General features: G+C 41.5%; 1 protein-coding gene across 1 annotated transcript in view; it reads left to right on the forward strand.

Moving 5' to 3' along the window:
• Positions 1-2278: 2278 nt before the first annotated feature.
• The window catches only part of LOC117498881 (E3 ubiquitin-protein ligase Midline-1-like), a 28988-nt gene continuing 8678 nt past the window's right edge, over positions 2279-22588 (forward strand). Inside the window, exons 1-3 of the mRNA XM_034151040.1 lie at positions 2279-2457; positions 12897-13690; positions 20924-21019. Of these exons, the coding sequence (XP_034006931.1) occupies positions 12965-13690; positions 20924-21019 (822 nt within the window). The 5' untranslated portion in view covers positions 2279-2457; positions 12897-12964. The remainder of the gene's footprint in view (positions 2458-12896; positions 13691-20923; positions 21020-22588) is intronic.

Here is a 22588-nt window from a genome sequence, read left to right on the forward strand (position 1 = left end):
TTTGATTATACTTGCCTTTGCCTTGCAGCTATTGTAAAACTAACACTGAGTAAACTACAATTATAATCAATTTAATTTCTAGTATTTCAAAAGCAAGCCCACACATATCAAGTTACAAACTAAAAATGTGGTTAATGAATTCAGCCTTTTAGATCCATCCATCATAATAATCTTATAGAATAGAACAGTGTGTGTGGTTATATTTTCCTTCTTGGGGATCTAGCAGTTTTCACAAAGCCTGTCTTCCTCTCGCAGGGAACTGACCCGAGTTGGAAACTTTTTCCTTGTCCTTTTCCAAAAGTGCATTCTTAAGCAGCAGCCTCACCTCGACTGATCCCACTCCAACTGCTAGACACACACCGCCACAATCCCCACCACAGCACACACACACACACACACACACACACACACACCAAATCTGTACATGGACCTAACAGTCCACCCAGGATTAAAGTTAACAATAAATAGCATCCACACCACTGCTAATGACCATGATCAATGGAAATCAATGGAATTAGGGAGATCTAAGAAGATTACATTTTCACTGTATTAACTTAATCAACTTTAAATTGACCTAACACGTCGTCTAAAACACTTTATCTATATCTATTAAAAGGTGCATTCAAGTTTGGAACCACTTTCTAAAACGTATCAAACCTAAACCAACCGTTTAAATGTAATGCATAAAACTTCTTTGTTTTCCAAAAACCTCTATAGGATCCTGCATTCTAGGATACAGGATGGAGTTAATCCATAGTCCTCTGCAATGTTCTAAACTTCCAACTCCATGACTCACTTCCCAACGGCAAAATGTCGGGGATTATTTGGGATCTAGCGACCAACGAACAGATTTCAAAGTCCTTCGAGTCCCATTTCTAACCCATCACACACTCTAGAAAGTCCTAAATAATGGTTGGCTCTGACAATTCTTTTTTTGGCTTCACGCTTGTTTCTGTTATGCACAATTGGCAGGACTAAGAGCAGCATCCTCCGTGAATCAGACATGACCGTGAGGTATAGTTTGGAGCGAGAGAGCTGAGGACTGCTGATCAGACTTTGCACTCAGTTTGGCAGGGCAGAGTGCTTTGTGTGGGAGGCTGAATGACTGACTAGAGATTAATTTAAGCTGCTTTCCTTGTGGGCCGCATAAAGAAAGGGGGTTGTTTTTTTTTTTTACGAGAAGCGGCCAAAACAGCTGAGGTTTCAAGGTAGAAGGGGAGACAGGGGAGGGACATTAAAAATTACAGAGACTGAATTGATGCTGGGGACGTGTCACGGATGCAAAAGTGGAAGCAGATGAAGGATACAGCAACATCTCAAATAGTGGCCTTTTAATACCTTCAACTACAGAGATCCATCCACTTGAAAGAGGCTTATTATATAGACATTTGGGAGTTGCTGTCATTGGTTTTTGTGGTGATATAAATCCAACTTCTGCATGAGCTTTTATAAAAATGTATGTTTCACGTCTGTGAACAACTTGCATTGGCAAGTCGGACAATTGTTAGTATGTCTTTGATGACTCTCTTTTGGTATTCATCAAGGGCGAGAATTATTCTAAATCCACCCTTATAGCAGGTCATTTCCACCCCAGTAGTGTTTTTCAACCCAGCCTTTTTAAAGATGTGACACGAGCCTTCTGTTGGACGGAATTGTCCCACCCTCTGCACGGAAAATGGATGTCATGGCTCCAATGTGAGTAATGCATACAACTGCAACTGCTGGAAAAGTTCAACTAGATGAGATTGCACCAAAACAGGAAAGACATGCTTGAATTTCACTGAAGTGAATGGGAGGACTTGGGGAGGGGCCGTGCTTTATTTCTTCCTGCTGGGCATAAAACACAACGGCAGATTTGAGACGCAGCGGTACAAGGCGTTCAGATCACGGTGAGGTCCTTTTAACCGAAGCATGATGTATAACCTGGCTTTGGATGTGTACACACACACATGTCCACATATGACTTTGCATGCAAGCCAGTGTTTAAGCAAGGACATGCACACACACTTACTCACGTATGGCTGCAAACTCACACACTTGCACACAGCCGGGCCAGACTCCGCCCCCGGTGGCTCAGTGATTGGCCTACTTAAAGGCAGGGCAGCCTACTGGCAGATTTGAATACAGGGACACAGAGAGGGAGGGATGGACATGAGGAGGAGGAGGAGGAGGAGGAGGGGAGATAGAGAGGGGGGTGGTTTGCTCTCTCCCTCTCTCTTTCTCTCTCCCTCCCTGCCGGGTCAGGATGGAAAGGCTTACACAGGCAGGGGAGGAAACATGTCATGAGAGGTGATGACACAGCCACGGAGACAGATCCACATCCTCGCTGACTCCCAGGTTCTCCGCTCGCCGCTGCGTCTGCTGCGTCCCACAGAGCAGAGAGAGAGCCAAAGATAGCCTCCTCTCTCCCCCTCTCTTTTTTCACTTTGTTTGTGGAGGATTTTAATCATGTGGAAGGTAAGAGGAGGGAGCTTGTTTTTGTGTCCTTTCGCAGACTGTACACAGGGCCTGTCTCTGGGGGAGTTTGTGTGCTTTTTTAGTTTACTTAAGTGTGTGTGTCCCTGGGGGATTCCCGCATGCTTTCACCCTCCGTCTCAGGTTTTCTTCTCAGTGGGAATGTGGAATGGGACCTTTGAGTGCCAGCAATACAGGAATGATAATGATAGAGCAGTGGCTTCGGGACGCAGCCAATGAAAGCGGTGGAGCCATCTGTATCATGGTCAGGGAGAAACTTCTGTAGTAACCAAATGTAGATGTTTAACAATGAGTTACGAATGAGTCCTGGAGTTCGGAGGAAGTTTAGTTATGTAAAGAACTTCAATTTTCTGTTTCATCGTCCATGTTTATTCCCTGAAAAGTGTAATAACTTGATGCTGAATTGTTTGGATTTTTGGAAATGGTTGTGTTTGAGTGAAAATGGAAGATTCACTGGTATGGACTGTGACACTTTCAGATATTGACCCAACACACACATCCAATTATGTGTGTGGTGGTGGCGGGGTGGGGGTTGGGGTCTAGGTCGTATATGAGAGTCTGTTTTGCGTGACCTAATTTCAAGGAGCCACTGTGTTTTGGTGCTTGCTTAAAGCCTAAGATACATAAAGATTGAAGACAGCGCCTTGAGGGATGCTTAAAATGTGTGTGTACTTCAGAGTGCTGTGTGTGTGTGTGTGTGTGCGTGACTTTAAAAGGTCCTGAATGGTCTTTTATGCACTTAAGAGGCAGCATGTCTGACAGTGTTATTTAACAGTTAAAGGGGAAAGCTGGACGGGACTTTTTTCTAATGTTTTCAATGTGTATGTGAATGTAACACAGCGTTATGCTCATACAGCCACATGCTATACACTCTGCATGTCATTCTTCACTCCGTCAGTTTAAATGAATCACCCAGATGTCAGATTATTCAGTTGCACAGCCTCTCCTGTGTGCTGAGGCGTGTTTATGAGTGTACAGTAACTATGCAAGTGTGTGTGCATGCGTCTTGTGGGCGCTGAAGCGTGTGTGTGTGTGACAGCTGGCTGCCACAGGCTCAGTGCTACTACTACTGATCCCTGTTCACCGGCTCCGGGTCACACGGATCAAGGAAATCCAGGTTCAGTGTTCGATCTGTCGGACAATGAGAAACTGAAGGAAGGGAGGCCACTGTACTGGGACTGTGGTTTAAGGGAGGATGCAATTAAAATAAACTTGTGCAACTTTCGTGGCAACTTCTTAAGATTTTAGTCTGACATAATGCAACATTCTGTACTAAAAGTACATGAAAAGTCTCAAATCTGTCGCACAATTAACCAGATTTGACCTACACCATATGTGTTTAGATCACATATGGGTCTTAAACAAAGTTGCTTTCAGGCCTTCAAATCCATAAAAGCTTGCAGGTTGCCACATGCATCCCACATTTGCTTTGACAAACAGAGACAAGGAAGGCTATGTCTGATGTTTTGTTGGTGGTTGTCACTACACCGACCGATATAGCAACAATAGTATTGTTTGCCGTTTCTTTTCCTGTTTCCCCCGACACTTTTTAGTGGCATTGTCAGCCTGGGCGTGCAATCATCTCAGCTCTCGGATCCTTCTGTTTTTAAACCTGAAGATTAACTGTGGGAACCACGTAGACAAATATAGCCCTGGCTGTATTGTCATGTCTCTTCCTGAGTGGGGCACATCTGTCACTTTGTTTAGGCTTGGTAGGGGGAAAGGTGCCCTCTTGGGTGTTGTTGCCGTAATCACGAGAAGAAAAAAACAACCTTGTTGTTGGTTGCTGATAGCATTAGCCCCCATGTTGCCCTCTAAATATCCTGCTATCATGTTAAAATGGGGAGGTGTAACTCAGACTCTTATCTCCCCCTAATTGGTTAATTTGATCTTCAAAGTGTCAGCAGTCTCCCACCTCAGACGCTGGAGGGGCTAACTGCTAATTGCTATCTAAACATCCTTCAAAAAAAGAAGACAGACTGGAATACTTTTTCCCTCTCTTCCTCCCCCCCCTACTTCCACTCCAGTTCAGTTCATTTTATTCACCCCAGTGCGTTCTTTAATCACCAACCGCATAAGATGAGAGTGCAATGTTGCCATGGAAACTTGTGACAATGAGTAAAAATCGGTTTTGTGGGACTTGGCAGCGTGTGCAGTCCTGTGGTGAGGATAAGTGATTCCTCAAACTTTTTTTTCCTACAGTGTGCTGTAGTAGGCTTGTTTCTGGTGCCATTTGTCGTATATATATACATTTGTTTGCTTTTTTAGTGCTAAAAAGTTGCCTTTTGTGTCATATTACAAAGTGTAACCCTTAACTCACATAACTTCCTCACAAAACTCACCACTCTGCATATAAGACTGTCCTCCAACTTGCCAAACAAAGCTCACATCCTTTGAATTATTTAATAAAAACATGACCTTTTACAGCTTTTCCTTTGGAACCAACAGCTCTGCCTGACAAACAACCTTCACAGGTGTCCCACGCAGCTCGGTGTTAGTCATTTCCCTCACCAGATTGTGAGTTTGAAGATATGTCGCAGCCATTTGATATGCATCAAGGCTTTTTGGGTAATCTGCTGCAGACCGGCAGATGTTCAAAAAGTCAGATCACATACTTTTGGAAGATCTGCCACTCGAGGGGCCTCTCAAACTCAATATCATCGTATGTGTGTTTTTTGACATTCCTTCCCTTCAGATTGAATGTAAACACAGATCATGTCGAGTCTCACTTCACTCTGAAAAGTCATACTCCAAAAATGCACGCTTCAAAAGCCTGTGTAATTGTAAGCATATTCCAAAGCCGTCCATATGGTGGGTGTTTTGGTATAAAGGTGCTCTATGAAGCAGGGTCATTGTAGACATGCTCAGGTTAAACTGAGGTCACATGTGCAGAGAAACAGCTTTTAAAGGAAATTCCACTCAACAGCAACTCTTAACAAAGTTCCTATATCATCAAGATGTGTCTCTCCATAATTGAGACCTTATTTTCTTATTCTTAGCTCCATAAAAACCCTCTTCCAAAGAGCTATTTAATTTTGACTGAGTAAGTGGGGATTTGAACACTTAAGTATTTCAACAAGTTACATTTTTTTAAATGAGGAAAATACTGAATCAAGAAAAAATAATGTAAAGAATAATACATAAATTGAAAATTGCATTCAAAAAAATCTAAAGAAACATTTTCAAATTATGAAATGCACAACAATAATGTTAAGAATGATACATAAATAAAACAATACACACAAATAATGTAAATAGTAAATAAATTAAGAAACAGAAAGAGATAGAAAAACAGGTGTCAATAATAACATTTAAAAAAAAATATTCTGCACTTGGAAAAATTGGATTGCAAATGATTCAAATACGGCACTTTGGCGGTGTCTACTTTGAAGTTAACATGACTGTCTTTGCAGCATATGTATTTATATTCATCCCACTACTGATGTGTGTATATATGCATTAAGTAGCTCACCTCGTCTGCCAGCTCTCTGGGGCCGCTTTAATGCTGAAAACATTTCATTATCCAATCAGAGTCACGATGATAATTTAGCACATTGGGGAATTACCGCTGTTTAATCACTTTCCTCTCCACCAGGGGATCCTAAGCACATATTTTGAGGCAACATTATAGAATAATTGTGATCACAGAGGGAGGCGTTAACTAAATGTGTCTGAAAAAAAATATATAGAACAAGTATGCTCATCAGTTATTGCTCCATCATCCAAGGCAGCACTTTATCTATATCCCCCCTTGGCACATGTTTAAATAAAGACTAAAAGAAACAAATAAGTATCACATGTTTGTCTTTTCAGTATCAGACACAGTCACCTTCATTATTCAAGATACAACAAGCACTTTCATTTCCATCTCACACTCTCCTCCCTGTGTGTGTGTGTGTGTGTGTGTGTGTATATCATGGGGTGTGGAGATTAATGACCCTGATTCAATACGTCCTTGACATCACCAGCCTTGTTTTTGTCCCCTACTGTATAATCTCTTGTCCCCAAACATCACATCTCATTTCACATGCAGCTCTACACACAATCTGGGTCACACAAGCAAGAGTCCAGACAGACCCTGCCACACACACACACACAAACACACACAGAAAATCACAAATGTCACCCTTTATCATAATCACTAATAGCCTCGGCATCCCTGGCTACGACCAGCCAATCCTGTTAGGTGTGACTGACCGCTTCGCAACATGAAAGGCCACCATTGGTCACGGCTAGTGTGGTAGGAAGCGGATTAGCGATCAACATGGCGGGGTGTCTGGAATCAGACAAAGACATAATGTGTGTGTGTCTAGTTAACTGGACAGGGCAGAGGAGAGGGAGTTGAGATGTGAGGAGATGAGGGAGATTTTTAAAGCTAATTCTCCTTTGATTTTGACTTCAAACACTACCTAAAAGTGTAGTTTTTAACTAACTATTTCATTGCGCTCCCACCTGCAAGCCGATATGCAGTGTAGACGACATTTAATTCATTTCTTCCAGCACTTGGGCGGCACAATTTACTTCCTACAAGCAGTGCCAAAGACAAACATTTAGCAAGGAAACGCTTCAGAATAATATTTAGCTCCACATGCCAGGGAGCACTTTCTGTTTGGCTGCATCTGAACACCGTGTGCTGGATGATGACATTCTTGTTTTCCGAGCAAAATATAAATCTGCAAGGAACATTGCTTTGACCTTGGCCCTGGAGAGCGTGACCCTGAAAAGACAACGTGTTCTCCACGACTCCGTGAGGTCGAGGTTAATCTCTCCATGCGGGCTATCCGCTGTTGCTATGAAAGCAGATTATGAATCACAAATCCCATAAGCGGGTTGAGGGTTCTTTAAAATTATTCGACAGAAAGAGAGGTAAACAAGGTGTGGAAATGTTTACAGTAGATGTTGAAGAGTGGGGACGTTTTTAAAGGTTGTGTTTTATAATTCAGGAAAAGTTTCAATCATTTATGCAGGGTTTCACAAAAAACTTGAATAATTGAGCACTGGGGAGTGTCTCTACTGTGAACGTAAGAGATGTTTGTGCCACAAACCTTTGCAATAAGCTGTAAATGTATTACATGTCCGAATTGTTTCTTAAAAGTATTGCCACCTTCAGTTTAATTCCATGTGAAAATATTTCAGAGAATATTGCCAACGTGGCACTGGAGAGGCAGATTTGATAATGTTTGCGCTCAGCTGCGGATGGTTTGCCCTCTTTCGCTTGGTACCAACATATCACTGTGTGTTTGCTATTTTCCGCCTCCTGTGATTTAGGAGAGAATTGGAACATCATAATCATACAGCTACACACACACGCAGTGTATGATGATTGTGTGAGTCAGGTCAATGGGGATGACCTACTTTTAGTTTCTGCTACATGGACTGCCACAGCCGCTCACATCAACCCACCAAATGCCCCCTCCACCCACCAAAATGTGTTTTTTTGAGGAGTGTTAAATAGCTTTTGGCTTCTCGCTGTATCTTTGTGAGTGATATTGGAAATTGAATGACTCCCCTCTGCCATTGCGGAATAACTTCTTCAGCTCAATTTGGCAAAAGACGGTCTTGTTAAAATATTAATCAAACCGAAACGCTAAAAGTAAAATATAACCCCCCTGAAGCAGAGTTTAAAGAGGACAAAATATCATAAAGTCAGACGAATAAAGAGTCCTCCAATCATTAGGAGTACATCAGCATTTTTATCTACACCATATATTATGGAGAACCACAGAAACCACTCACATTATTTTCCCATTTCAGAAACACAGCCCCTGTTTTTTGCCCGCATTGTGCTCATGTAGAATGAGTTTTTAGAAGATGGATAGAAAGAGCTCCTATGAAAATTTGAACAGCTTAAACTGCGAGTGGAAGGGAGAGCCACAACCTCCCTTGACCCAAAGTCAATCAAATATTTAGTAGAAGAGCGCAGACTAATGGCGAATTCTAGCCAAATACAAACAGGTTGAACGAGTTTTAAAGGGGCCCTATTCTGCTCATTTCCAGGTGTATATCAGTAGTGTCTCTACTGTGACCACCCCTCTGTCTGAAACCAAAGCCCAGTCTGCTCTGATTGGTTAGCTGGCTGCTCTGTTGTGATTGGTCAACCGCTTAGATATGTAGAGAAGTAAACAAAGGGATTGTATCCTTTGCAGACCATTTACATGCACAAAAAACCTGTTTAACACACTACAGGGCAGTTAAGGGCCCCTTTCATATCTGAGTGCTGAAATGGTTAAGTGTTTACTTTCTTAGGGTCTCTTCCAAATATCAAAAGTGAGCTTTCTCTCCAACACTGAAAACATTTCTAAAGCAAAAGGTTATTCGCTGACATTTACGGATGAGAGACCATATACAAGGTTTTATTTCAAAATAAGGACACTACACATTTGCCAGTAGCATCAGAGAAATGACATTTGGACTTTGGTTACACGGCTCTGTAACCGGAGAGAGGCAGAGCAATACACATAAGTGCCAGGAATAGAAGGAGAAGAAGAACATGATACAGGAATCTGATTCTTTTTGAAGGAAGGGCATATCTCGTCTAACACACACCAAAGCATATCATATCTGTCAGATATCATTCTGTTATCTGTAGACGGTAAGGACGTGAACTTGAATTGCAGCTGTGTGCAGAGGTTGACACGACAGTATGTCAAGTAAAAGTACTGTAATAGGGCCAAACATTTGATTTTATTTGACTGGTATATCTTCCCATTGAACTACAAGATGTGCACATTTAACTGCAATTTGATACAGCCTTATTTTGTAGATGTCATTTCATCTTGGTTTCAGTTTTGACCAAACACCGTCAACTTGACCTATACATTCCCCGACATACTGTAGACTCCAGTTCATTCGACTTCAGCTTACTCTAGCTGATGGCAACGTACATGAACTTGTGCTAAAATATTAAAAGGTGAAGCTGCATGCCCCGGGCAAACAGTCACAATCTTTCCAGCTGATGATTTAAAAAAAAAAAATGCATTTAAATGTTGCTTACTAAAAGGCTTTAGGATAACTCATCAATGTTTTGGAACATGTAGTACCATGCTGGTGAACATTTGCTCGGGTTGCTAGACCCTACAATTCCCAACATCAATTAAAGGTCAGGGAAAGGCTCTATGCATCCAGACGAGGCTACAAAGGAAATTCAAAGTAACAGAAATCATTATATAAGGAACTCATAATGAACAAATATGATGAAGCTGTCCCCATGACAGTTGGAGAGCTGACATATTAGCAATTAGGTTTCAAATAGTATACATACCGATACATGATGCTTTAGAAATATGTGGTGCCAATTTTGAATATTAAATAGGTTTTTAAGTGACTTTAATGCAAAGCAACACTTGTTACCATACTTGGCAGAAGAAAAACTACAAAAAACACATATCATGTTTGTGTATTTTCTTACATTATTATGGCCCATTCACATAATGCACAAGCATATAAACAGTCTTTTTCTGCTGGGTAAGACGCCTTGTTTATTGCTCACATGCAGACGCTGAAGGGAAATAGCTGGATGATGCTCCCACTGATGCTCTGTTTTGTATTGCCCCCCACTGAAGAGAATTGGTACTGACGTTGCCAGCACTTTAGACGAGTCTTTCTACACAGTGGCAGCTCTGACAGTCATGAGGCGAAAGGGGATGGTGGGAAAATAAACAACTTGGATTTGTTTCCTCCTCCAGTCTGACTTCCTGTTCCTCTCTCTTCCTCCGGTTTTGTGCCTCGTCACCTCGATGCACGGTTCAACAGTGTCATCTATGGTGTGCTAAGAGGCATTTCACCCAGCCAGTTTGGATCCATCTAACTCTGTATGTCAAATGTAGGATTATATGTTTGTTTTTTGTCAGAACGAGATGGATTCATTCCCTTTATGCTTTGGCGCCCCCATATTTCCACTTCCTGTCAAGGAGTCAGCTGTCAGAGCTCCATCAGTGTCAAACGTTGCCTTCTTTGTCAACTCACTTCCTCTCTCTGCTTCTTTAGAATGCTGTGTATGTTTCCTTGCTGACATTTGTGCACAGGGATCGACTGCAGCATATCACCTCGATTTATACACTAACTTAATGCACATTACACACATCATACATTACTGTTTGTTATAGATGTTGATTGAGACATTTCAACATATTATAACTGGATACTGTAAACAATGAGGGAACTGTGCTGCAGGATTTTTAAACGGTGTTAGCATGTTATGTAAGATGATGGCCATATTAAACATGTTATAATTAAATCCAGGTGTTCAAACATTGACTTTAGGTTATTGCTCGTATTCAATAACAGTCGCCAGCAGTGAGACTTAATGAACCAGTGCTGGTCCTTTTTATTGCTGGAACTGGCCTCCTACATGTTAATATGCCAAACCTTTCAATAATAAAATATTAAGGACACACCAATATGTGCTGTATTACCCCAGAAAATACCAGACAGAAGACTGCACACTTGTAACAAAGCTTGATTTAAGATGACTACTCAAAAAGTACAAATTGGAGACACGCATGATGATTTTCATGTATTAATGTTGTTGGTAAATTGAGCAAAAAGGCTAATACATCATGATATTCTGAGTTTTACTGGACTGATATAATATCTCTGGCAACACAAACACCTGAGGGAGGCTCTTCTGTGTCTCATGCTGTGTGTTTGAAGGAATCTAAGTGTGTATCGATGCGTATGGACACGTGTAGATGTGAGTGTCTCTGAGGATTTGCTGTGTTTACAGGCCCTCCAAACACATTTCATTTCATTTGGAGTGTGTGATTGCTGCCTCTCTTCCATCTCTCCTACTCAATATCTGGCCTCTTCTCCCCTCTAAACGCTATCTGCTATATGTTAACATACGGACTATCTTGGACATCAGAGTTTCTTGACTCGCACAATTCTAGTTTTGATGATAAACCTAAGAATGTCATTTTTCCTTCAATCCGTTTACTGGTCCTCCTCTGCACTGCAAATGAATGTTATCTAACCTCAGATATGACGGGCGACTTAGTTTATCAGAGGCACAGAGGATGAAAGGAAACCACGCATGAAGATGGCTAGAAAGCAAATCAGAGGGATAATGTGAGTGTGGCGATCCGAGCAGACGCACTCAAGCCCAGTAAACAGTGACATCTACTGAAACAACAAATACGGTAGACTGGCCGTGCCTCAGTGACGCATGCATTCGATTCAGAACAGTAATTACAGTGATTATTATCATTTGTAGACTAGAATTATATTAAATATGAGTTTGAGCTATGCTTCAATTTGCATAAATACGCGTGTCCACTTGGGAAAAACACATCTTCACTATGTTTGAGGCTTTTTCTTTTATGCATTCAAACAGCACAAGTTAAATTGTGTTATTTCATCTTCAATAGTTTGCATTTGGGCTAGTCTTATCTATACATCGCTTTCTTTGCTTCTGTAGAAATCAATTTCTTCAAATCTAATTTCCTTGAAGGGTTTGTTTAGTTTTCATCTAATCTTAAAAAGATAATAACTAGATGTTGATTGCATTCATATGCTTTGAGTGTAGGCTTTTCCCTCTGAGGCATAACCAAACTTCAAATGAAAATGCAGACACACACACACAAACTTATCCCACGTGTTGAACATGGGTGACTTTCAGCACCAGGGTCAAACAGAAATGGAGGCCGAGTTCCTCTGCGGGGGAATAAATGGACATTTGCACTAATTACCAATTGACTACAGCTGTGCCTGCAGCTGCCACTGCTGCACCCAAAATCAGAACTACACCCTCCTGCCACGACGCTAAGTGCTGAAACTTAAAATTAAAAGGATCAACATTATACCCCTATGGTTCCATTCTCAATTACTGACATGCACAGTTTAACTTTCTAATCAAACCACGGAGCTTCACAGAGGGCATTACTTTTACTGCAGAGAACACATGACTACGCATTGACTGCTAATTTAAACATGGGGATAAACTATTAAACAACATGGTGTCTGTCCAGGAGCTTTTGGAATGCTGCTGTAAGCGTGCACTTTTTGAACACTCTTCCTTAGTGGTGCATTTAAGGGTCTGCTGTGAAAAACAGTCTTGTTAAACCAAGCTCAATCTGAACTAAAGTGTTGCAACTGCAAAGCCAGAAACAATACCGGTCACATCTGCAAACATTGGTCAACACACAGCATGCCTTTACCTAATTATTGCATCATTGCCGTTGATTTGAAGATGTCACATTTTTTGAAGCTATTCTATTTGTCTAGTATTTTATATCAATTGCTTTCATGGTCCGTTTTCACACAGACTTAGATAATCCAGCAGTTAACACTTCCATTCTTTAAGTCTGCTCAGTGATCTGCTCCATTGAGATATAAAGCAGTAAGAAGTAAGCCGTTTCTCACCATTTAATCACAAATCCCCTTTCTCTCCTTCCACCATCTATCTCTCTGTCTCCGGCCTGCAGACAGCTGAGCGGCTCTTCTGGATTTCGCTGACGCTGCGCCTGGTCCCGCCTGGCCTCCTCTGAGCAGGATGGACACACTGGAGTCAGAGCTGACTTGCCCAATCTGCCTGGAGCTCTTTGAAGACCCACTGCTGCTGCCCTGCGCTCACAGCCTGTGTTTCGGCTGCGCCCATCGCATCCTCATCTCTCACTGTGCCACCAACGAATCAGTTCTGAGCATCGGCGCCTTCCAGTGCCCCACCTGTAGATATGTCATCTCCTTGAGTCCTGAGCGTGGACTAGAAGGACTAAAGAGAAACGTGACCTTGCAGAACATTATTGATAGAGTACAGAGGGCCTCATCCTCGGCTGGGATCCCTCTTCCGCTGGCGTTGCCTGCGCCCCACAGCGGGCCCAACTCTCCCGGAGAGGAAGGGAGAGACCGGTTGGCGTTGGTCCCGTTCAGTGCCGCCATGTCCAGCCCGGGCACGCCTCCTGAGCCCATCCAGTGCCAGTTCTGTGAGCAGGACCCGCCACAGGATGCCGTGAAAACGTGTGTGACGTGCGAGGTGTCGTACTGCGAGGAGTGCCTCCGAGCAACGCACCCGAACAAGAAGCCGTTCACCGGCCACCGGCTCATCGAGCCCATGCCAGACTCCCACCTCAGGGGGCTGCAGTGCCTGGAGCACGACGAGGAGAAGGTGAACATGTACTGTGTCACGGACGATCAGCTGATCTGCTCGCTGTGCAAACTGGTGGGAAGGCACCGAGACCACCAGGTGGCAGCGCTGAGCGACCGCTATGAAAAACTCAAGGTAAGCACAGACCTTGGTTAACTTTTCTTTTGTTCCAAGTTCTTTTTAATTAGTTCCTTTGTGAATAATATGTCTTTTTGGGATGATTTGGCTTTAAAATATTTATCAAAGTTCTCTAAAACCTGAACTCTAATTAACCTGGAGCCTTTAACGGCAGATACATCAAAGTTTTTATATTAACATTTTTGGACAGCTTACACTCCATTAACACATTTTTTGTATTTTAAGCTGTAATTTTATGCTGCTCTGCAGTATGCAATCTCCTATTATCCTTACCCAGCTATCTAACTCGATTATCAAGTGAGATGTTATCATCTCATGCTGACTTATTATCTCTGCTGAATAATTAATCAATTAGCATAATCACTATATCCTGCCAGTGTGCCAGGAGGGTATTCAGAGGCATACACACACAGTGAATATGTGGAGTGTCATTAGTGACGAGGCATGGTGTCTTCGATGAGGCTGCAGGTTAATGAGCGCCAATTGCCTGCAGGGTGTAGGTGTGCTTAATTGAGCATGGCTATTAGAGTGTGCTGGTAATGGCCATAGAGGCAGTGTGTGTGTGTGTGTGTGTGTGTGTGTGTGTGTGTGTGTGTGTGTGTGTGTGTGTGTGTGTGTGTGTGTGTGTGTGTGTGTGTGTGTGTGTGTGTGTGTGTGTGTGTGTGTGTGTGTGTGTGTGTGTGTGTGTGTGTGTGTGTGTGTTACATCAGAGCTCATGGAGAAGGATGTGTTACTCTGAATGTCCACCGGATGCTTTTCCTAAAATAATCCCATAATCATAAAAAATAAAGAACATTTCTTAAAGGGATACGCAACTATTTTAGAATCGCATACACTTCGGGGTAAGGGTTAGGGTTAACCCCTTTACTGCCAGTTATTTAACTCCTATAATACAGCAGATGCAGCAAATTAAGGTCAAATTCTGATAATCCCATATATCACAGACTTTCTCGCAGAACAATGGCCGAGAAAAAACAAAGCGTTTCCAAAGCGTGATTTATCCATCAGTACCCTCTTGCACGCTCACTCTGAAAATGTTTGTTCAGCCTTGCTAAGCTTAAAATGCAAAGCTGTGGTTTGACTTCTATGAGAAACAGGTTTCTCTTTTAACAGAGGTTTGAAACACATGTTCAAGTGGGTTGTTTGTAATACTTCCTCAGAGCGGAGGCACAACTTTGGTGGTACAATGGAAGAAACAGACACACAGCAACAAAATCTTAGTTGTGTAGAATAAAAGGTATTACTGAGACATGTGTACATGTAGCTTTGTTACATTAGTAAAAGAGAAGACCAAACAATAGCCAAAAGCAACACTTGAAAACGTTTTTAGTGTCAGCTCTTTTCTTGTTTCTCACGAAAAAGAAAATCAGCAAAAAAGCATCCCACTCATTGATCTGTTATTATACGCCCGCTGCTGGTTTCCAAGTGTTTCTGCTCCACATGACGGGCTTTATGTCCTGTCATCACGGCTGACAAGTGTGTCTGTGCCTCCTCATCTTGAGTGTATCAGCAAAAGAAGAATAATTAGCGGGGAGGCTACAGGTCAATGCATCATCTAATTATCCTGCTCCCTCCATTCATCCAGAGAGAGAACGTAACATAGCACAGGTCAGCACACCCAGCCGTTATCATACAGGCTAATTATCTGCTGTAATTTAAAAAGCTCTGTCGCTCTGACATGCTCACAGGTAGCAAAATATGGCCTGTGCACGCAAACGAGACTCAACAACCATGATGCCTCATAGATGCATTATGTACGTACTCTGAATCCCTGCTGTGTACTATTACTTGCAGTTTAATACATGTTTCCAACCCCTGAAGAAATACACTAAGTAGAATTAATCCCATTATTAAAGGTTGCATGCCACCATATACTTTACGCTATACATGTTAGTTTAAATGAACTGCCTGAGGACATTCAAACTGTGTGTCTTTTACAGTTTGAGATGATGAACATATAAACATTTGGGGTTAACAGCTTTAGTAGAATGTCCATATCAACTGCAGAGAAAGAAAAAAACGGTTTATTAACTTCCAAAATCCAAAACTATGCAATTACTTCAGAGACAGCCAACAAGTCAATCAGGATATTTCCATGACTAAACCAAGTTATGTTTGTGAATAAACCTAACCAAACTATCACCACAGTTTTGGCAACCATTTTTTTTAAATGTTCATTAACGTGCACTCTATTTGGAACTTACTATTTTAAAATGTATTGTTTTCCTTATCAAATCTTGCTGGTTCAGTGAAATTATCATTTACATTATTTAGGATTTAATTATGTTGAGGATTATATATAAAGTCGTAATGAGGACAGGCAGATTGAGAAACGATACACGTATGACTGCTTCATTAACTTAACTGAGCCTGCCCTCTGTCACACACCCAGGCACACACACACACACACACACACACACACACTTGAGACTACCCTCTACCCTTACAATAGTTGTATAAACACGGGCAGCATCTACTTTCTCACACAGAAAACAAATGTGCTCTTCCTCGCATCAGTTTGGGAGGATTTGACCAACTGTCAGGCCCTTAAAAATCTCACGACAGCCATCTGGCACATAACGTGAGTTTGATACACACTACGGGTTAAGACCCTGTTAGATTAAGAATCTAGGCCCAGCATTTAAGGGAAGACACGCAATATGCTTATTTTTTAATTATTTTGCCGCATCTTGAATAAAACATATCTCAGGCTTGGGCTGAATTATGTTTTAAAGTAGAGAGTTAAGTTCTGTATGTCAGTTCAATCTTAGTTTACTTAATCACAGCTAGGCTATTTACTTCGTACGTGTCAAAAACATGCAAACAAATCCTGACAGAAACACTAATCTCATCTTCAATTATGGTTATATAACACATGTAATCTTAATGAAATCTTTTTAAACTTTCAGCAAAACATGTCAGTTCTAAAATGTATAATACATTATAATTTACTATGCTGAGTTAGGTCGACGCTTTTAAGAGTTTTGTTGCAAATGGTCGCGGTTTTGAACGAGCGACAGAAACAGGGTAGGAAATAAATGGAGGTCTCGATGTACGCTAATTAGCTCTGAAAACAACCCAACAGCCCTGCAATATTCATGCTGAACAACACATTTGATTTTTAATTCATAAGTACAGAAGACTTTGGGGGAACTTCTTAAGAGAGAAAGTGCTAACAGGCACGAAACACTCTTGTCAGGTAACCCAAATGGTTCAAACTTGAAATACTTAAGATGTCTCAGACAGCCCTTTCCCTGAGATATGGTGCTTTTCTCTCATTTTGGAGTCTGACAAGTCAAAACTGTTTTGGTCATATTTTCCGGACCATTTCATACACATCGCTCTTTGCACTGATCTTCTGGAATTTGAGATATCCCCTCTCAGCACAGAGGGGGGGGGGGAAGAGTGTAAGATGATTGGAATAGTTTCCTCTTTTCAGTGACAGCGGTGGTGTGTCTGATAAGAGCCGTGGAGGTTATTGTGGGAACACCCATCCTTTTTCAGAGATAAAATTACCCCCGTCACAGGAAATTGACGGAGAAGGCGCCTGGAAATAGCTTTTAAAGTCCTTGGCTCTGGGTGTGAGGAGAAAGAACCTTGAGGTACAAAATATGGGCCCAGTTGTGTGTTTGTGTGTGTTGTCAGCTTTAGTTTCAAATCATAGGTTTGTTGTGTTTATGGAGTAATCAATTTCAGCCGCCCTTCAGTGTTGGAACAACAAACTTTGGGTTGTCAAGTGGCAACACGCACAATAAAACATGAACAGACACACAACATTTCAAAGCTTTGCCGATAAGCACAATATAACCTTGATGTCCTCCAGCTGTCTCATTCATCTGTTCTATCGTGGGTACACATTCCCTTCCTCATATTGTATATATTATTATGTTGACGTTTTTTACATCCTTAGTAATTCCTTAAAAAGCAGCCAAAGAAGTTCTACAGCCAAAAGGGCAAAACATCTTTAAGTCTTTCCACACATCCCTTATAATAGCCAAGGTCCCTTTAAAGAGGCCCTATTACGCTTTTGGGGTTTTCTCTTTCCTGTAGTGTGTCATATAGGCTTTGGTGCATGTGAATGTTCTGCAAAGGCTTCAATCTCAAAGGGATACATGCATTTAATTCATCGTAATACTTATAAATCACAGCCGGTTTAAGGATTATAATGTTGGGGCTGGATTCTGCAAAATCCAGACTAGTGACTTTGAATTAAAAATGTCTATAATGTCCTTTGCCCCAGTTTTGTTAGAGATCAACCAGTTTGTAAAAATCTCAAATAAAGCCCTGGTTCTCTCTCTTTAGCCATCACTTGAGGATCTACAGTGCAGCACCCACTGTCTCCTTTCTGCACAGATTGTTCCCTTTGCTGGGGGTCTTCTTGACTCTCAGTCAAACACAATCACAAACACCTCTGTGTCCTTTCAGTTTCCCCCAGCATAATGTTCTTTCCTTGTTTCCTTGTTTCTGTGTTGTGCTTTGCTTCCAAGTCAGGGCTACTTTCTTTCCAGCAGAGTCATCTCTGTTTCCCACAGACTGATACAAACAAACATATTGTTTCAATGTACACATGAGTTCACTTGTAGGAAAGAGTGTGTCGAGCAAACACACCGTCGCCCACCATCAAATAGAGAACAACCTATAAACTTAGTATTATAGTTATTTACAAAAGTATAAAAATATCAAGAGCCACAAACACTATTTTTAAGCCAGGAGGGAGACGTTCAGGATGAAACACATGCAAAGTGTGCCTCGGTTTCAAAGAGTGGATTCTGTGAGAGATCTGAGCGCTGCAGCACAGCATGATGCACACAAAACTCACTCTACTTCAGTCACAGGAAGACATCTGCTGCCATGAACTTCACTGAAGATCAGAGACCTGTCAACAATCCTTTCTTTTAAAGACATGGCAGGTTATATATCTATGTATGTTGCAATGTATACGTTTCATTAAAGGTAGCACCAAATAGTGATGTCACAGTTTACTGACACACCCTTACAGTAAGTACACTTGTACATCACTGCTGACTACTCCAGTAACCACTGGATGTCACCAAAAACAAGATTTATAGCTGCTTTTTCCCCTCAGAAATGGAGTAGAGTATATAAGGGAAGTATACAATGGAAGTACTCACTCCAAAAGTATACTTAAAGGACTAGTTTGTAGCATTTAGGGGGAGTCTAGAGGTCGTGGATCACACCCCCTTTCCAAGTGTAAACGGAAAACTTAAGGTGGCTTACACAAAATGATAAATATTCTTAGTTTCAGGTGATTTTGAAAACATAATGCTGAACATAATATTCCATTTCTCCCTAAAGATCCCCTTTTTATTTACCATACTGTTCCTTTGACTATATGTACTTGAATCGCGCCTCTGGTTTAGGGGTGTGAAATGATTTTACAGGCGTGCAGCTCAACACTTTTAATCCAAATCTATTGGCTTACTGTGTATCTAAAAACTCATCAAGTCAACATGGTTTTGCGTAGTTGGTTCAGAGCAGAGATTAAACAACTGTTGGGTACAAATCTGGCTTGCACTGGCACCGGAGAAGCAGGATAGCAGATAGATGGAGAGATATACTCAGGATAAACAAGCAGTGTGATAGTCAGGTGAGCGGCTGGATGGCAGAGATTAACACTAGTCAACATAGATGCTGAATATGTGGGTTAACCCCTTCATGACCATTTGTAACCGTGCATACAATCTACAAACACACAGATGAGACTGACAGCAGGTTTCATTTTTTAAATTCCCTTATGTCACAGGGTATTTTACTTACTGGAGATGTGCGTGTGGAGATGTCAAGTTTATTTTCTCAACATTTTATGCACTCCCATAAGCGTATACATGACTACAAATATGTTTTTCGCCCTTTTCGCTTACGTTTGCATGCGTGCGTTTTGCTGCATACACCGCTTAACATCTGCTGACTTATCGTTGTGATGCTTTTTCTCATCATCCCATACAAGCCTGGTTTATTTGTATCCCTATGGATGATAATGGCCATGACAGCGCCACATTCATCTCGGAGAAGACCTTTATGCCGCGTTTGATTTTGTGTGTCATCGGCGTATTAAGGCCACCCATTAAGCCCCCTAGTGCCACAGCAGCACACAAGCACACACAAAGACACACAAATCCCACAGTCTCTTTCTGTGTCTACTGTGGTTGTTGTTTATTCAATATTCCCCCTGGGATAACTCCTTTTTAATCCTCCACGTACGTAACATCTGAACCTGGCTGTGTTTACACTGCTGCTTAAAAAATGGGAATGTAGCATATCTAGCTAGTTTGCTTGCCATATTTGTTTGACTTTAGATTAAGAAAGTGAAGGATTTACCCGAATGCATGCTGTGTTCAGGAACCTGGGCTTTCTAATCTAAGCTATTTTTGGGATTTGACAGTCGGGCCTTGCTCCAATTCCCCTTTTACAGCATTTTCAAAAACATGCAGCATTTGTGAGTTGAAATTCTTCAGAAAAACAGTTTTGCACGGGACGGTGGAGACGTGGTATTAGAGCGGCTTAAGCACGCTCGGTTTGGCAATAACACGACGGTCTGGAAAGCAATAGAGACAGCTTGTGCCTTAGCGGATGAAAAGCAGCCAAAAGCAAAAAGGGGAGGGGAGATCAAAAAGAAGGGAGGAGCGTTAAGGGACAGAGCTGACGTGCTGTCACCTGTTTGCCGGTTCGTTAGCCGAGAGCGCTGCTTCGTGCTCTCATAGGGAAGGCTTTTGATGCCTAATTTGCCGCTTGGTCGGGTTTGCTCTTGGCTTGGTGCTCAGTGGAGAGGCTGTCCCAGTCACATCCTCTCCTAGAGAAGGCTCCTCTGTCGGAGGCTCGCACGGGGCAGGATGAGGAGGCAGTACAGGGATGATGATGGGTACCCGGCGCGCTCAGAGGTACGTGGAAACTGAACGCACCTTGTCAGAAAGACGGGGGAAAATGAGTTTGGGATGTTTGTTAGGAAGAAGAGTTGAGGGAAGATAGTCTTTGCTGCTGAGGAATCAAATATTCTTTGCTCAATTTATCTTGTTTAGTTGTTTTCCACTTGCTGTTGAACTTTGTTGATGCATCACCTGAGGTTTTCTTACAACTTCTTGTGTAAGCAGAGTTGCTTTTTCACCCTCCTTTGATTTACGACTCTGCCTTCCACGTCTGTTCCTTTGCGTTTATTTTTCCCAGCTATTTATTTTTACTTTCTCACTCCGTGTTGTTTTGTGTTTGCCACAGCAAGCCCTGGACTCCAACCTGAGCAATTTGATCAAGAGGAACAATGAGCTGGAGTCTATCATGGGGAAACTGATCCAGACTTGTCAACATGTAGAGGTGAGTCACAGCCGTCCTCTAAGTGCACTAGTGTCTATAAACTGTCATCATGCTGTTGTATGTTTACTTTCAGAACTATTATTTAAATACTTTTATATATAAAACATATAAATAGTTTTAATTCTACACTGACATCTCCTATTTTACTTGACATAATTGACATTATTTAGCCTACTGTTAGCCACAACATTAAAACTCTAAGAAATAATTATTCAATTGAAAAGATATTTGTAAAGCAACTGGTTTTGTCTAATATTTGTATTATGATAAATGTGTGGGTTTAGCATTACTGAAGGGAATTCAGTGTAAAGCCTGCCTGTTCATGTTACGCTGGCCCACTAAGGAGCTTTAAATAAAGCACTGCCACAGGGTTAAAACGCACTGACATCTTGGCTTAGAAATAATAGAGGGCAGCCTCTCTGCATGGCAGGCCATATAGAAACTGCAAGCAGAGGGGATTGTGATTTATTAAGCAGATTTAAAAACGTTTTCCTTAAGTGCAATTTATTTTGTATCTTTCAGTGTCACCATCCTGCTTAAATGTTTATAGTGCAGTCATTTTAAATACAAAAAAACACCCTCTTTGATTCCCTCAATTCTCACAAAAAGGAAACACTCCACTTTAAAAATCAGAAATGTATAAATAATGCTTTTAAGAGAGAGCATGACCCATTTTCCCCCAGTGCATTATGGTCACAGCGTTACACACACACCGTAGCTTGTGTACTGTGTGGGTGAGAAAAGACCTATTGCACAAGTAGAGGATGGAACTTGGTGGTGATCATGAAAAAATAAAAGCATAAACTCATAAAAATGCATAAAAACCTGCAGCTCTCCATGACATGGCTGAATGTGACTGGGATGAAAAGAGTAAAAGCATCGCACTGACAGCTTGCTGAATATTTCACATCTTCCCCAAAGCTTCTCTGGAGTTTGCTCCTGATACTTTCTGACATTTTTGAGACTCCATTTGTTGTTAAATGAAAAAAGCACATTGTTCATTCAAACTTAGAAAGGAAAACTATAATTGAGAAACTTTGCTGAGGTTTAACTATTTTCACAATTTAATTCTTCCGCACCACACCATTTAAAATCCTGGCTTTTCTTTATTGCTGGCAACATGTGGATCAATCGCACTATGCTACTATACAAACTGACATTTAGATGGTGTATCATAGTGGAATGAGCAACAAACTACCAAAACAGACAGGACTATTTACCCAGAAGACCTTTGTCGGTGCCTGTGTAAAACGAAGAACAACCCTAACCCTGAGAACATGATTTTTCGTCACCAAGTAGTTTTTTTGCCTAAACCTAACCAATGTTGTTTCAATTCACAGTGTTAATCATGTTAAAACCTATCCATCTTGTTTGACTCCAATCCATGATATAATCACAAATGGTCAAATGCAGCAGTTGTCAGTGTCTGTATACAAATGCAATAAATAAACTGATTCCAAGTGAGGGGAAATGAATGCTTACACTGGAGCACAGTCACACAGCTGAGGTCTCTGGCTTAATGTCGTAGAAAACACGCATCGTGTCACTAAATATATTGGACTTGTGACG

Source organism: Trematomus bernacchii, unplaced genomic scaffold (genome assembly GCF_902827165.1).
Source record: "Trematomus bernacchii unplaced genomic scaffold, fTreBer1.1, whole genome shotgun sequence".
Classification (NCBI taxonomy): Eukaryota; Metazoa; Chordata; class Actinopteri; order Perciformes; family Nototheniidae; genus Trematomus; species Trematomus bernacchii.